General features: G+C 43.6%; 1 protein-coding gene across 1 annotated transcript in view; it reads right to left on the bottom strand.

The window, feature by feature from the left end:
* Positions 1-15,082, bottom strand: part of LOC103023267 (seizure 6-like protein) — a 33,447-nt gene that overhangs the window by 2,251 nt on the left and 16,114 nt on the right. Inside the window, exons 2-14 of the mRNA XM_049469023.1 lie at positions 9,345-9,785; positions 8,242-8,381; positions 6,664-6,859; positions 6,373-6,558; positions 5,797-5,968; positions 5,284-5,453; positions 4,538-4,732; positions 3,071-3,209; positions 2,558-2,754; positions 1,397-1,591; positions 732-923; positions 110-304; positions 1-8 (exon numbers count right to left, since the gene is read on the bottom strand). The exon at positions 1-8 is cut by the window's left edge and continues 28 nt beyond it. Of these exons, the coding sequence (XP_049324980.1) occupies positions 1-8; positions 110-304; positions 732-923; positions 1,397-1,591; positions 2,558-2,754; positions 3,071-3,209; positions 4,538-4,732; positions 5,284-5,453; positions 5,797-5,968; positions 6,373-6,558; positions 6,664-6,859; positions 8,242-8,381; positions 9,345-9,785 (2,426 nt within the window). The remainder of the gene's footprint in view (positions 9-109; positions 305-731; positions 924-1,396; positions 1,592-2,557; positions 2,755-3,070; positions 3,210-4,537; positions 4,733-5,283; positions 5,454-5,796; positions 5,969-6,372; positions 6,559-6,663; positions 6,860-8,241; positions 8,382-9,344; positions 9,786-15,082) is intronic.

The following is a 15,082-nucleotide window of genomic DNA, read 5'->3' as shown; positions in this document are numbered from 1 at the left end:
GTGATTGGCTATGAAAAACAGTCAGAAAGAGCAGAATCAGAGCTGCAGTGATAAAATACAGTTTACTCTGTTTATAAACTGTACTGTACTGTTATTCACTGTATTTTACCTCGACACAGCGGCAGCGGCCCGCTCCAAAACGAAGGATTTCCCAGAATGCATTTGATGGCGATTTCTCCAATCAGCTCGAAGCCCTGATAACACATGAAGCTTAGAGACTCTCCCGGCAGATAAAGCTTCTTAGACAAGATCTGATAACCGTTCTCTGGAAGACCTGGATTCTCACACGATACAGACTCCTCCGCTACAGAGAGAGAGAGAGAGAGAGAGAGAGAGAGAGAGAGAGAGAGAGAGAGAGAGAGAGAGGAGAGAGAGAGAGAGAGAGAGAGAGAGAGAGAGAGAGAGAGAGAGAGAGAGAGAGAGAGAGAGAGAGAGAGAGAGAGAGAGAGAGAGAGAGAGAGAGAGAGAGAGAAGAAAAGAAGACAGACAGACAGACATAAATAAATAAAGAAAGAAAGAAAGAAGAGAGCAATAGATAAAAGAGAGGGACAAAGAGAGAGAGAGAAAAAGAGAGAGAGACAGAAAGATAATAAAGAGAGAAAATAGAGAGTGAAAAAGAAAAAAAGAGCAAGAGAGATAGAAAGAAAAGAGAGAGAGTAAATGGAGTAGAAGACGAGATCAGTATCAGTAATAAACTAATAATAAATCAGTAATAAATGAGTGTGACTCACAGACGCAGTGGGGTAGTCTGGAGGTCCAGACAGGGGTTCCGGGTTCTCGGCCGTAGCAGGTTAAGGTGGCGCCGCCCTGCAGGATGTAGCCGGGATTACAGCTGTATTGAATAGTGGTTCCCACCAGCAGTTTGGGGTCTGAGAGGGTTCTTACAGAGTGCTCCACATGACCCGGATCCGTACAGTACATAACTACCAACAAACACACACAATACCTTATTTATATATGTATTTATGGTGTTTATGATGTTTATGATTTTTATGGTGTTTAAGGTGTTTATGGTGTTTATGGTGGTTACAGTGTTTATGGTGTTTATGGTGTTTATGGTGGTTACAGTGTTTATGGTATTCATGGTGTTTATGGAGTTTAAAGTGTTTATGGTGTTTATGGTGGTTACAGTGTTTATGGTATTCATGGTGTTTATGGTGGTTACAGTGTTTATGGTATTCATGGTGTTTATGGAGTTTAAAGTGTTTATGGTGTTTATGGAGTTTAAAGTGTTTATGGTGTTTATGGAGTTTAAAGTGTTTATGGTGTTTATGGTGGTTACAGTGTTTATGGTATTCATGGTGTTTATGGTGTTTATGGTATTCATGGTGTTTATGGAGTTTAAAGTGTTTATGGTGTTTATGGAGTTTAAAGTGTTTATGGTGTTTATACTCACTCTTCTCGCAGAAGGGCGGCTGGGTGCTCCAGCTCAGGTCCAGCTGGCAGGTGAGCGTCTCTCGTCCCACCAGGTCGTAGCCGGGGTCACACTGATACGTGATCCGGGCTCCTCGCACCAGCGCTGCGTGAGACGTGGTCTTCCAGCCGTTCTGGATCTCCGGCAGGTCCGGACACGAGTCGTTACGGGACACCTCTGATCAAAGAGAGAAGGAAGTTTCAGACATCTTATGATGTTTTATTAAATAAAAATTTGATTTTATCAACACTGATATAAAGCTGATGATCGTAAGTTTTGGGATTTGGGGAATTTAGGGATTTAGGGCCTCTCTGGTGAGAATGGGTAATTGTCAGTCAGAATCTTCACTCCTTCGTTTCTTTGGTTTTACTATGAGTGAATGAGCTACTGAGCTCTGAGTTTCCTCTTCTGAAGTCCCCATTGCTCCACCAGCCGCTCACGTTCAGTAAAACCGAGCCGGATTCTCTTTTAGAGGCTGTACGTGTGACATAAGTACGTAAAGACTTTTTATTAAAAGGCAGGTTTTTATCCATAAACAGGCATCATAATTAACGTTATGAGAAACCCTGTTCATACAGCAGTCAGAGACGTTTTATTACACAGATGTTTTATTTTAAACAACCTTTTATGGTAAACATTAGTAGGATTGGTAGGATTTGGTGAAACAGTAGTAAACAGCATTAGTAGTGAATGTGTGTGTATAGTGTATGTGTATAGTGTGTGTTTGTGTGAGAGATCAGAGACAGGAAGTGGTAATAACAGAGAGGCCAGAGGAAGCCGGGGGTTTGAGACAGTTAGAGATAAAGGAGCAGAAACACTAACTAACTTTCATAAACAACCCTCTACAATATACACCTGATTTAATACTATTCACTTATAAACTCTCAACTTTTATTTTAAACAAAACATAATAAAAATAAATAAACTGAAGGGAACAAGAAATAAACAGGCGAGTAAAGTTTTAATGTAAATAACAGAGAGTTTGGGATTAAAATATAAACTCATTAGCTGTTTTTCCACTGCAGACCCAAACGCTTCTGGCAACTAGAAACTGAAACAAATGATTTATTTAGTTATTTCTATTCTATTTCTACTCTAATTCTGATGAAAAGTTTGAGACTGGGCTCTGATCGGATCTCTTACCCATGTAGTTGATGATGAAGCCCTCCCCCTTCCCGAACACCAGCCCCGCCGGGTCGGAGTGGAAGGTGATGGTGAGGTCGGGGGTGGTGGAGGACAGTTTGAAGGGACTGGTCCCGCCCACATACTGACCCAGGATACGGGTGGTGACCTCATCCCCGTCCAGGATGGTCAGCATGTCACTGTCACTGAGATTCAGCCTGAGAAACAAAGAGAAAATAATGAGAATAATATATATATATATTTTAATTAGCCCTGCGATGGATTGGCGGCCTCTCCAGGGTGTATCCTGCCTTCTGCCCGATGCCTGCTGGGATAGGCTCCAGCCCCCCCCCACCCCCCCCCCCCCCCGCGACCCTTCACGGATTAAGTGGTTGACAATGAGATGAGATGAGATTTTTTAATTACAGCCTATTTATTTATCTGTACTTTAATCACACTCTGTAGAACACGTACATCTACTCTCTGTGACTTTTATTTATTTCAGTCTCAGAGATGAAGATAAAGGAAACTCACAGCTGAACATCCAGAAGAACACGCTTATCCTCCCCCATGTGAATCCTCCAGCTGCAGTCCTCCCCCTCCCCGTACCACTCCGGCCAGTTCGGGGAGAGGATCACCCCACTGGGTCCGGACAGATCCCCCCCACACAGAGCTGCACAGAGATTTAACACAGTGAATACACCGACACAGCACAGAGCTGCACAGAGATTTAACACAGTGAATACACTGACAGAGCACAGAGATAACACAGAGATTTAACACAGTGAATACACTGACACAGCACAGAGCTGCACAGAGATTTAACACAGTGAATACACTGACACAGCACAGAGCTGCACAGAGATTTAACACAGTGAATACACTGACACAGCACAGAGCTGCACAGAGATTTAACACAGTGAATACACTGACACAGCACAGAGCTGCACAGAGATTTAACACAGTGAATACACCGACACAGCACAGAGCTGCACAGAGATTTAACACAGTGAATACACTGACACAGCATAGAGCTGCACAGAGATTTAACACAGTGAATACACTGACACAGCACAGAGCTGCACAGAGATTTAACACAGTGAATACACTGACAGAACACAGAGCTGCACAGAGATTTAACACAGTGAATACACTGACAGAGCACAGAGATAATACAGTAAATACACTGACAGAGCACAGAGATAACACAGAGATTTAACACAGTGAATACACTGACAGAACACAGAGATAACACAGTAAACACTGACAGAGCACAGGGATAACACAGTAAATACACTGACAGAGCACAGAGATAACACAGGTTACACACTGACAAAACACAGAGATAACACAGTAAACACACTGACAGAACACAGAGATAACACAGTAAATAGAATGACAGAGATCAGAGATTTAACACAGTAAATACACTTATTTATATTTAAAATATGATTATTGCTTTTTCACACCTTCCCAAATTGCTGATTACTAACTGATTAATTTGTAAAACACAATTAAATGTTTGTTATGTCACACCACAGTAAAGCAGGTGTACAGGTGAGTAAAAAACACGTGTCGATTTTTGCACTGATAATATAAAAGCTTTGCATATACAGAATTATACACTACACTCAGTGTTTAGTCTGCAGCACAGTGTACAAACCTCTATTTGCATACTATTCCAATTTGACTATTACTATTTGATCATCACTATCATATCAAACAGCTGATACACACATATTTCAATATCTCTGTGAATACTCTCAGATAAAATATGTGTAATATTTTCTTATCTGCAAAAAAAATAAAATATCGCCCCCCCAAAAAAATCATAAAACAAAAAAAGTTAAAAATCTGATGCCTGTAGGAGGGGGTTGATCTGCAGCGCTGGGAGATAATTAGTGTAAATATTTGGAGATGAGCTGCATTAATTCAGAGCACAGATCAGATAATTGGTGATGAGTTAGTGGTGCATTATTGATCAGGATTAGAGGTGTTTACCTTTACACAGTGGCTCGGTGTCGTTCCAGTACGGGTCGCGGGTGTTGATGCACTCGATGACGGGCGGGCCCTGCTCCAGAGAGTGACCCGGGTCACAGGAGAACTGCACCACCGCGCCCACGCCGTACCCCCCGTCCGTGGTGCTGAAGTTCCCGTTCTGGATGTACGGCTCGTAACAGTGACCTTTCTCAAACGCTGCAGCACAACCAGAACACAAGAGTCACAAGCTGCATCGTGATGCTCATCACTATCTTACCCCACGCCAACACCCTGTTTTCACTCCTATCTTCCTCCTGCCTGGTTTAAACAGCAGCAGAGCTTCTGAATATATCTACACTGATGGGCGTGGTGTTCTGGAAATGAGGTGTGTTCAGGTACATTTCTGGAGTTTTATCTTGTTTATCTTGGTAACAGAAAACACAGGAGCTCCACTGACTGAATACAACCTAGACAGACGCCAACAGTCAGACGTTCATCGCTATCTCGGTAACACAGGTGCAGTGCCGAGCCGAGCGTACACCCCCACTTATTACACACACATGAACACACAGCAGCTCTTACCCTAGAAATATATACAATCGTGGCTGAAATGTTTTGTTTTTAAGATCTATCCACAGGAGTTTAATCATCTCTGGGTGCTTTTTGAATTATGTTTGGGGTCATCGTCCTGCTGCAAGACCCATGACCCAGGACTCAAACCCAGCTTAAACCTCCTCCATGTGGATGTAGGTTAGGAGATGACTGACCCTCGTAGCGGATGTTGAAGCCGGTGTTGTGGCTGTTCGGCTGATCCGTTATAAACTGGACTCTCACTGCAGGACCTTCACTGATAACTCCTTCAAACGGGATCGGACCGCGCTGACCAGAGTCGAACAGAACCACAGAACCGGCATCTAAACCACTCCACAGAACCAGCCTGCCGTCAAACAGAGGAGAAAATAAAACATTTAACATCTTGCAAGTTCAGAAATCAATATTTGGTGGAATAACCCTGGTTTTTAATCACAGTTTTTTTCATGCTTCATCTTGGCATCATGTTCTCCTCCACCAGTCTTACACACTGCTTTTGGATAACTTTATGCTGCTTTACTCCTGGTGTAAAAATTCAAGCAGTTCAGTTTGGTGGTTTGATGGTTTGTGATCATCCATCTTCCTCTTGATTATATTCCAGAGGTTTTTAATTTGATAAAATCAAAGAAACTCATCATTTTTAAGTGATATATTATTTTATCTCAGAGCTGTTTCTCACTGGTTCTCACCTGTCTGTGGGTCCCAGCACCATCCTCTCCAGGTGGAGGTGTAATCTCTGAGCGCTGGGAGCCTCCAGGGACCAGGAGCAGCTCCGGTCCAGAGTGCTGTTGGGTCCGGGGTGAGGAGACGGGGACAGAACTCGCCCCACGGTGGCGTTCTTCACCACGCCTCCACACAGAGCTGCAGGGGTTCAGAGTGATACACGGGTACGAACTTTAGTGAGGATGATGGTGGATATTGCACTAATATGCTAATGCTAGTAGCAGCACTATTATCTCAATTATATGCTGGGAATTATTAGTGCACAACACTGACCAACTGCACTGCTCTATAAAAAGTAATAAAAATAGGCTCTTAAATTTTATGTAATATTGGGATTAATAGATCTTAACCTTCTCTATTGGTGAAAACAGCACTTTGAAATAATTGTCACTTATTGTGAGAAAACTAAAGCGTCATTCATGCTCAGCAATAAATACAGGTAGAGATATAAATACATGTACTCTGTGTTTATATTTATTTAATGTTTTACTATCTGAATGTTTATGAATATAAACAGGAAGGATATTACGATGTTTCCTCACCTCTGCAGCCGGGCTCCCGCTGGCTCCACACCGGCAGGGAGGCGTTGAGGCAGGTGAGCGTCGCTGCCCCCTGCAGGTGATACCCCATGTGGCAGGTGAAGTGCGCAGCGCCCCCTGGGTGCAGATCCAGCACTGATACGTCCCCGAAGTGCGGCCGCCTGGGCAGAGCACAGCTCAGCCTGAACACTGACCCGGGGGAGGGGGGGGAGAGACGGGGGGGGGGGGGGGGGTTATTATAGGTTATATTAATGTTTATATCAGCAGTATTAATAGTGCGGAGTGTAAACTCACACTGATAGTGAAGCTGGAACATGCCCATGCCCCCCTCAGGCGACGAGCGGTAGAACACTGAGATCGTATTGGTCGGGCTGCGGATCACCTGACCCTCCACTAGTAGCGTCTGATTGGCGAGCACCAGTAAAGCCCCGCCCTCGTCGATGCCTCTGATTGACAGCTGCTCACCTTCTGATAGGTTCACACTTTTTACCTTCAGAGAAAAAAGAAAACAAAACAATAGAATATTCTTTACTGAGTCTGAGTGTGCGACACTTTCACTGATCCCACGAAAGTGAGAGAGGAGGGGGTGTGAGGGATTGGTGATTGGGTTGAGTGATTGGTGTGAGTGACTGGTGATTGGTGTAAGGGACTGGTATGAGGGATTAGTGATTGGTGTAAAGGATTGGTGATTAGTGTCACAGGGATTAATGTAAGCGATTGGTGTGAAGGATTGAGGATTGGTGTAAGGGATTAGTGACTGGTGTGAGGGATTGGTGATTGGTGTGAGTGATTGGTGTGAGGGATTAGTGTTAGGGATTGGTGATTAGTGTGCGGGACTGGTGTGAGGGCTTGGTAATTAGTGTGATGGATTGGTGACTGGCGTGAGTGATTGGTGTGAGGGTTTAGTGTAAGGGATTAGTGTTTGGTGTAATGGATTGTGTGTGAGGGATTGGTGTGAGTGATTGGTGATTGGTGTGAGGGATTGGTGTGAGGGATTGGTGTGATGGATTGGTGTGAGTGATTGGTGATTGGTGTGAGGGATTGGTGTGATGGATTGTGTGTGGTTGGCAGTGCCGTGTGGATATCTATCATTAACAGCTGTTTCTGTGCCAGTGGCTCTGGGGAAACACCGCTGGGCAGCTGAGTGCCCGTCACCAGCAGTGCCAGGTGCCAGCCACTGCAGCAGAGTGCAGTTCCAGTGCCGGGCAGCAGAGGGCAGCTTCACCCTGCTGTACAGAAGTGCACAGGTCCTGCCACCTGTGGGCATCGGGCCGAGAGGGAAATCAGAGCCGGATCAAAAGCTTATTAAACCCTGTTATAAACCTGCCGCAGCGTTTAAACTACATTACCCAGCAGGCCGTGGGCGTAATTCTGCTGCATATTATTAATGAATATTTAAATTCAGTTAAATACTGTAAACACGCCGTGCGCTGTGTGATGGAGAACTGCGTATAGATATTAATATTACACTTTTCTTATAGACTATAGAGTCTATAGCGCTGAATAAACTGATTAAAAGGGATTAAATCATATTTACTCAATTAATACACACAGCTCAAAAACATAAATATATAAACCTTAAAATCCAGAATACAGCACAAATATATTCATCATTACGTATACTCAGCATCAGATTCTTATCCAGTAGCTCTACAGTGGAATCACACTCACTGAACAAGACTTCACTGTTTTCCTCGCTTCAACACACCAACTTCAAGAGCCAGTAGTGTTTTTAATGTTATGGCTGATTGTTTTAGTTATTGAGTAAATTTTTCAGAAGAATCCTGATGATGAACAGTCAGAAAGTTCAGGTACATGAGGAACATTATCAGTGTCTGAATGTAAGAAATGATGGGATGTATTTGAGGGTACCTGCAGTTCCACTCCGTATCCCGTGTAAACCGTCACTGTGTACGTGCACTGCAGGAACGCCCCGTCAGGAAGCGGCGGATCATCTGACGAGTCGATGTACCCCTCCGGATCCGAGAAATTAATCATGCAGCTCGACAACGCTGAGAAAAGATGGAGGACAGTCAGTATTAGAGCATGATCTGTGTGTGAGTATCACGCCCTTGTCTTGTCTCTTTCAGCCCCCTCATTACCTTCCCCAGGTGTTTCTTGTTTCCTGTTTCCTCCATGTGTATTTAATTTGTATTATGTTCATTTGTCAGGAACAGTAATGGTGTTCCGGGTTCAGTTTGACCTGGGGTATGTTTAATTATCTAATTTATTTATCTGAAGCCGAAACAAGCAGTGTGAATATTTCATTACTAACTCAATATCATTAGTGTAATGGTGTTCCTTATCTCTAACAGGTAATGCTTCAATTAGGATAATTCACTCATTGTTCCAACTTTTTAATGTTCAACAACTTTATTACTTTTAAAAGACCAACATATAAAACAATAGTTTTACACAACATTAAAACATAACATTGCAGTTTTGTTTTAGATTCGTTTTTGTAGGGGGTGGTTGTTGCAAATATGTGAGAGATGAACCATTTTCATATTATATGTTGATTACAGTAATTAATTAAGGCAAGCAGCAGAAGTTTCATCCTGAATAAAAAATACTTTTAAATATTTTTTCTAGATCTAAACTTTAAAACGGGTCAATTTGACCCGGAACAGAACAGGAGGATTAAAAGCCCGTGTGTGTTTTCAGTGTTAGGTTTGATGGTTTTTGTGCGTGTTTCACGCCAGTCAGGTTTCTGTTTCTTTGTTTTCAGTGTTTATTCTACTAATCCTCTCTGTTCTTGTATTTTGTTTTGAGTTTTCGCATACTCCCTGCTGCTATAGCTGACAGTGTGTAGCTGAACTGCTGGAAAGCTCTTGTGATGTTGGAGAAGATGAAACTGAAACTTCACATGAAGCTCTGCAGCTCTGTAGCTCGTTAGCGTTAACTTAGCTGTTCAGATTAAAGATAGATACTGTATACGATATACGTTTGGATATAAGATATAAGTGTGGACGTACCTGAGGGAAGCACCTCCGGCTCAGCCTCTGGGTCCGCGGTGGTTCTGGGAGCGGTGCTGGTGGCAGGTCCGGTGCCGGTGGCAGCTGGGGTGGTGGTTCTGATCACCGGCGGAGCTTCGGGCGGCTCTGTGAGTGGCTCGGTGGCGGGGGGTGGAGTCGGGTGGTGGGCGTCGCCGTGAGCCGGCAGCATCTTCCTCAGGAGCTGCTGCTGCTCGGGGGACAGAGCCCCGCCCCCGGCACCGGACCCGGCACCCAGGCCCTTCCTCAGCACTGGCAGCAGCTCGGCCGGCAGCGCCGTGGGCAGATCCACACCCTTCTGAGCCAATAGCTGATCTTTATGAGCCAAAACCGATTCCAGCAGCTCCTGACCCACAGCGGCAGCTCCACCCCCACCCTCCCTCACACCTCCACCCAGAACCGAACCTGTCGGACCCACCTCCTCTACAGAGAGAGACACAGAGAGAGAAAAGAATACAATAATAAAAAATACAGAACATTTTACCACATTTTACTACATTTATATGCACTTTGTGTACGCAAAACTGTAGAAAATATACATGATACCAGGTAGAAATGTACAATTTTGCACTGTTACACACCTTAAGACACGTTTACAGGAAGAATGGTACAAACGAATCTAATAAAATGTATTTCTATATCACTTTTTACAAGTGATGTTCTCACAAAGCAGCTTTACAGAAATGATTGCAGGACAGAGAATATGGCAAAACACTGAACACACAAAACAAAACCCTCAGAGTGCCTAAAACAGTTCTTTATTTATTAAATCTTTATTTCATATTGTTTACAATCAAATAAAAGTCAATGAAAATGTAAATAAACTCAGATCATACTGTATTCAGACTGTTTCCCCGTTCCTTTAATTGTATTTGTCTTATAATCAGATGCAGGAAGTGATGTAATAATCTGAGCTGCAGTGATTTGAAAGGGAAATGCAGTTCAGTTCTGCAGAAAGTTGAGGCGGCACTTCGGGTCAGACGGCCAATTAAAGTGCAGGAGCTGAAGATGCTGGAGTTTCAGAGGGATGAAGAGTCCAGAGGCTATCTGAGATCCTGCAGAACTATTTTAGGACTGTCCGGTTCAGTCCAGCCCATAATACTAACCCCCCTCCTCCCCTCCTCCCCCATCACTGATTCAGACCCACAGCCTTCAGAGGAGGAGGAGGAGGAGGAGGAGGAGGAGGAGGAGGAGGAGGAGGACGAAGCCCAAACGAAGCGTGACGAAGAAACGACAGAGAGAGAGAGAAGAGCAGAATCCCACACATCCTAAACTCCAGCACTGACGTCCTGCACAGCATCCCAGTGATACACTCCCACACATACACACACACACACTACACACACACTACACACACCACCAAACACCACACACCAACCAGCATGAATCAGATACTGTCCTCTATACCACACAGAGAAGTTACTAATACTTCATCACCTTACTTAAATAGAAATATACAGGGGATGGGGAATAAAACTGAAACACCTGTCATCATTTTAGTGTGGGATTTTAGGTTTCATGTCTAAATTGGAGCAGTCTGGTGTTCAGTCTTCATTAATTGCACATTGCAGCAGTAAGAGCAGAGTGTGAAGGTTCAATTAGCAGGGTAAGAGCACAGTTCTGCTCTAAATATTACAATGAACACAACATTATGGGAGACATACCAGAGTTCAAAAGAGGACAAATTGTTGGTGCACGTCTTGCTGGAGCATCTGTGACCAAGACAGCAAGTATTTGTGATGCATCAAGAGCCACGGTATCCAGGGTAATGTCAGCATACCACCAAGAAGAACCAACCACATCCAACAGGATTAACTGTGGACGCTGTAAGAGGAAGCTGAACCCCTGTAGGTTCTCTGTACTTTACTGTAGTAATTATTTTACATTTTCAGAAAATTATCTGAACTTTCTCCTCCTTATATTTTAATAAAAACAGTCTTGTTACTCCTGTTTCATTTTAGCTGGTTTTCATTCCGGCTTTTCATCGTTCAATAAAACCCCTATCCAGATCTGATTGTGATTGGATGTAGAGAAGTATAAACTCATACCATTCTGACTCCCTATTGGTTTATACTGTGATCCACTATATGATCAGTGGAGCTGATGAAATATAGGAAAATGGGTGTAGAAACAGGGAGGTGGTCATAATGTTATGATAGATCACTAGACTAGATTTGATGAAAGAAATTATATAACAGCTAATTTATAAAACACAAACGGCAGATCAATCACGTCTCCTCCCACTGAATATGAATGTTGATTTATAATTTATTGAGCATTCCCAGGAAAAAGATTTGAGAATAAATATAATTTAAGCTGCATCAACACATTAGCGCGGCTGTAATTAAGCAAATGTGGTGAAATAGCAGCTCAGGGCCTCGGTGGCCTTTTAAGATTGATAGCTGGCTCAGCTGAAGGTGAAAAAAAGAGGAGCCTCATCAATTAAATGAAATTACACTGAAACAAAGCAATTAGTCTGAGACGTGATGGAGCGCTGTACAGGGAAAACGTCTTGCAGACACAGGAACACCCACCCAGACTCCACTAAACACTGCACAGACTTTATTCTCTATTATAAAATGTGTTTATATACAGGGACTGGAGAATGGAAACAGGAGAGTTGAGGTGCACATTCAATTCTGCGTGATTTGATCAGCCGTGGTTTTATGTTTTTTGGATACAATCCGGGTTAGCACCCGAACATCCCTTTCAGACAGCTTCCTCTTACAGCATCCACAGTTAATCCTGTTGGATGTGGTTGGTTCTTCTTGGTGGTATGCTGACATTACGCTGAATACCGTGGCTCTTGATGCATCACAAATACTTGCTGTCTTGGTCACAGATGCTCCAGCAAGACGTGCACCAACAATTTGTCCTCTTTTGAACTCTGGTATGTCTCCCATAATGTTGTGTTCATTGTAATATTTAGAGCAGAACTGTGCTCTTACCCTGCTAATTGAACCTTCACACTCTGCTCTTACTGGTGCAATGTGCAATTAATGAAGATTGAACACCAGGCTGCTCCAATTTAGCCATGAAACCTAAAATCCCACTAAAATGAGGACAGGTGCTTCAGTTTCATTGCCAAACATCTGTAAATCAACGTTTATTCAATGTTTATTTACTGATTATTTAATGTTGAAATGCCAGATGGGGCTTTTCACAGCTAGTTTTCTCTGGATCGGTCTCTCTGAGCTGCTCTTCTGTCTGGATCAGTGTTTTACTCTGGTTTCTGCGTATTTTTAGCAAGTGGGTCAGACGAAGAAACACCATCTGACTCCAAACTCCAGTAACGCCGCTCGCGTCGGGGGAGACCACCACCGGTATTTATGATCTGAATCATTATTCACACCTTTATCCTCCCGGAGGAGAGAGAGGGAGGAGGATGATGATGAAGAGGGGGTGCTACGCTGTGCTATGCTATGCTATCAGTATCAGGCGTAATGCTGGGAGAATGAAGACTGATGTAAATTGTCTGTAAAATCCGTCCGTATCCAGGATCCAGTCTGGATTTATCTTCGCTCTGACTCTTCCTATAAAAACCCTGAATAAAGGAACGGTGGAATCACTCCGGCTAATATCCCGCTCCTCTCTGAGTGACAAATGAACTATTCCGCGTATTTGGAAATTGCTCGTGTCAAGCAGGGCCCATTCTGCGTTTCTGAGTCGGCCGCGGAGCGACAGACAGGCCAGGCGCTCATCCGAATCCGGAAGATAATGAGAGGCTGCGACGTTCAGCCGCAAAAAAGCCCCGAACTGCACAGCAATTACCCGGCAGAGTCTTACCGCCGGCTCAGACGCTCCCAGAGCCGCTACAGGCGAAGTGCTGAAATTAATCCTCTGCCTGTCATCAACTTAAACCTCTTTCTTCACACACACACTTTCACTCGCCCCCTTTTCCCACCATCCCCATCATCCCTCCATCCCTCCCCCCTTCTCTCTCTCTTCCCCTTTATCTTGTTTGCCCCGATTTTGTTTCTCTCCATCCTGCTTCCCCCACTTTCCTCCCTCGCTGTCGGATTATGACTCAGACGATTCTCCCTTCAGCGACGACCAAAACAGAACAATCGCGTTTCGGTAAGCGGCCGACGCTGGAGACGCTGGAGGAGGAACAGCAAAAAAATACACCCCCAAAAAAAACCCTCCCCCCGGTGCTCAGACCCCCGAAACATCAGAGACTGATCCTGAAATCAATCACACCACAAACCACGAGAATAAAACACCAATTATATTCCATTTAACCTGCAGAAACAGAAGAACCATACAGATTCTGCCCAACCCAACCAACCTGGCACTAATCAATAATCACTAATCAGCAGTGGGCATAAAGGACAGACCTGCCTCACAGTCATAAAGTGTAATTCACACTTTGAACCAAACCTAAAAGATAAGTTTTACACATGCATTTCTGGACAAGCTGCAAGATACAGAAGTGGGAGGAGCTTGTGGAGTGAGGTGGTAGAGTTAAAAGAGAGGACACTGTTCTCTGTATTACAGTCAGTGCAGCATCAGCATCATTCTGACGCTAAATAAATAATAAATTATTAAGTGAATAAAAATGATAAGTATTGTTTTCTAAATATTACACTCTAAATACAGGTTTTGGGACAAAAAATACAGGGTATTATTGCTTAACAGTCTGACTTGTTCTTATTTTCATGTTAAACTATTTTTAAATGGTTAAATGGTTGTAATATATTGGGTGCATGCATTTCTGGACAAGCTGAGAAATACAGAGTAATATAAAAGTGAAAATTTCCCAGCAGCACTTTTTTCCAGATTCCTCCTCAGCGTTTCTAACCTGGCAGAAGACGCCCTGCAGAGCACAGGCAGGTCAGCTGTTCCTACCCACAATCCCTCTCTCTACAGGAGTCTGACAGGAGGAAGAACCCAGCTAATCTGGATCAGCGTCCCTCTCCAGATCCTGCCAGCTGCATTCAGCTCCCTGACGCCCGCTGTCCCTTCACTTTTGTCCAGCGTGGATCTGTTCCCAGAGCTGTCTGAGAGGAGCATGACAAGATCATCAGAGAGACAGTGAGCGGATCATCCTCACTGTGCGGCTCTGTCTCAAACAAACGCCGGCTTATTTACAGCCGGGCAGAGAGTGGGTACAGCGGGTACAGCGGGCACACGCTCAACCACTCAACACCAACAAACAGCAGAACCATAACAACCAACATCTCATAAACATCCTCCACTCTCAATATACATCTCTCTCTATCACTCTCTCTATATCTGTTTCTCTGTCCAGAGTAGAACGTTTCCTGAATGTTACAGTTAACATTCTTAGAAAGCGTTTTCTGAATGTTCTTAGATAACCATTGTTATTTAACATTTTCAAACGTTCTGGTAACGTTGCTGCAATACTACTTGTGTTAATATTTTCAGTTAACATTTTTAATTTTAGGAATGTTACTTTAACGTTTCTATAATGTAACTATTAGTCTAGATGGAAACGTTACATAAATGATGATACAAACCAATATTATAGCATACATTATCAGAACATTTCTAGAATGTTCTCTCTCTCTCTCTCTCTCTCTCTCTATGTCTCTCTACCATTCGCTCTCTCTCTCTCTCCTCCCCCTTTTTTCATCAGAGAATTCCATTATCACAGTTTAGTGCTCTGACTGTGTGCTGACTCATTAAAGGTGCCAATGATCCCACCACACCAGTATGTGTGTGTGTGTGTGTGTGTGGGTGTGTGTATAACTAAATAT

This window comes from Astyanax mexicanus, chromosome 20 (genome assembly GCF_023375975.1).
Source record: "Astyanax mexicanus isolate ESR-SI-001 chromosome 20, AstMex3_surface, whole genome shotgun sequence".
Taxonomy (NCBI): Eukaryota; Metazoa; Chordata; class Actinopteri; order Characiformes; family Acestrorhamphidae; genus Astyanax; species Astyanax mexicanus.
The sequence above is the reverse complement of the archived record's forward strand: the minus strand, read 5'-3'. Positions and strand labels throughout refer to the sequence as shown.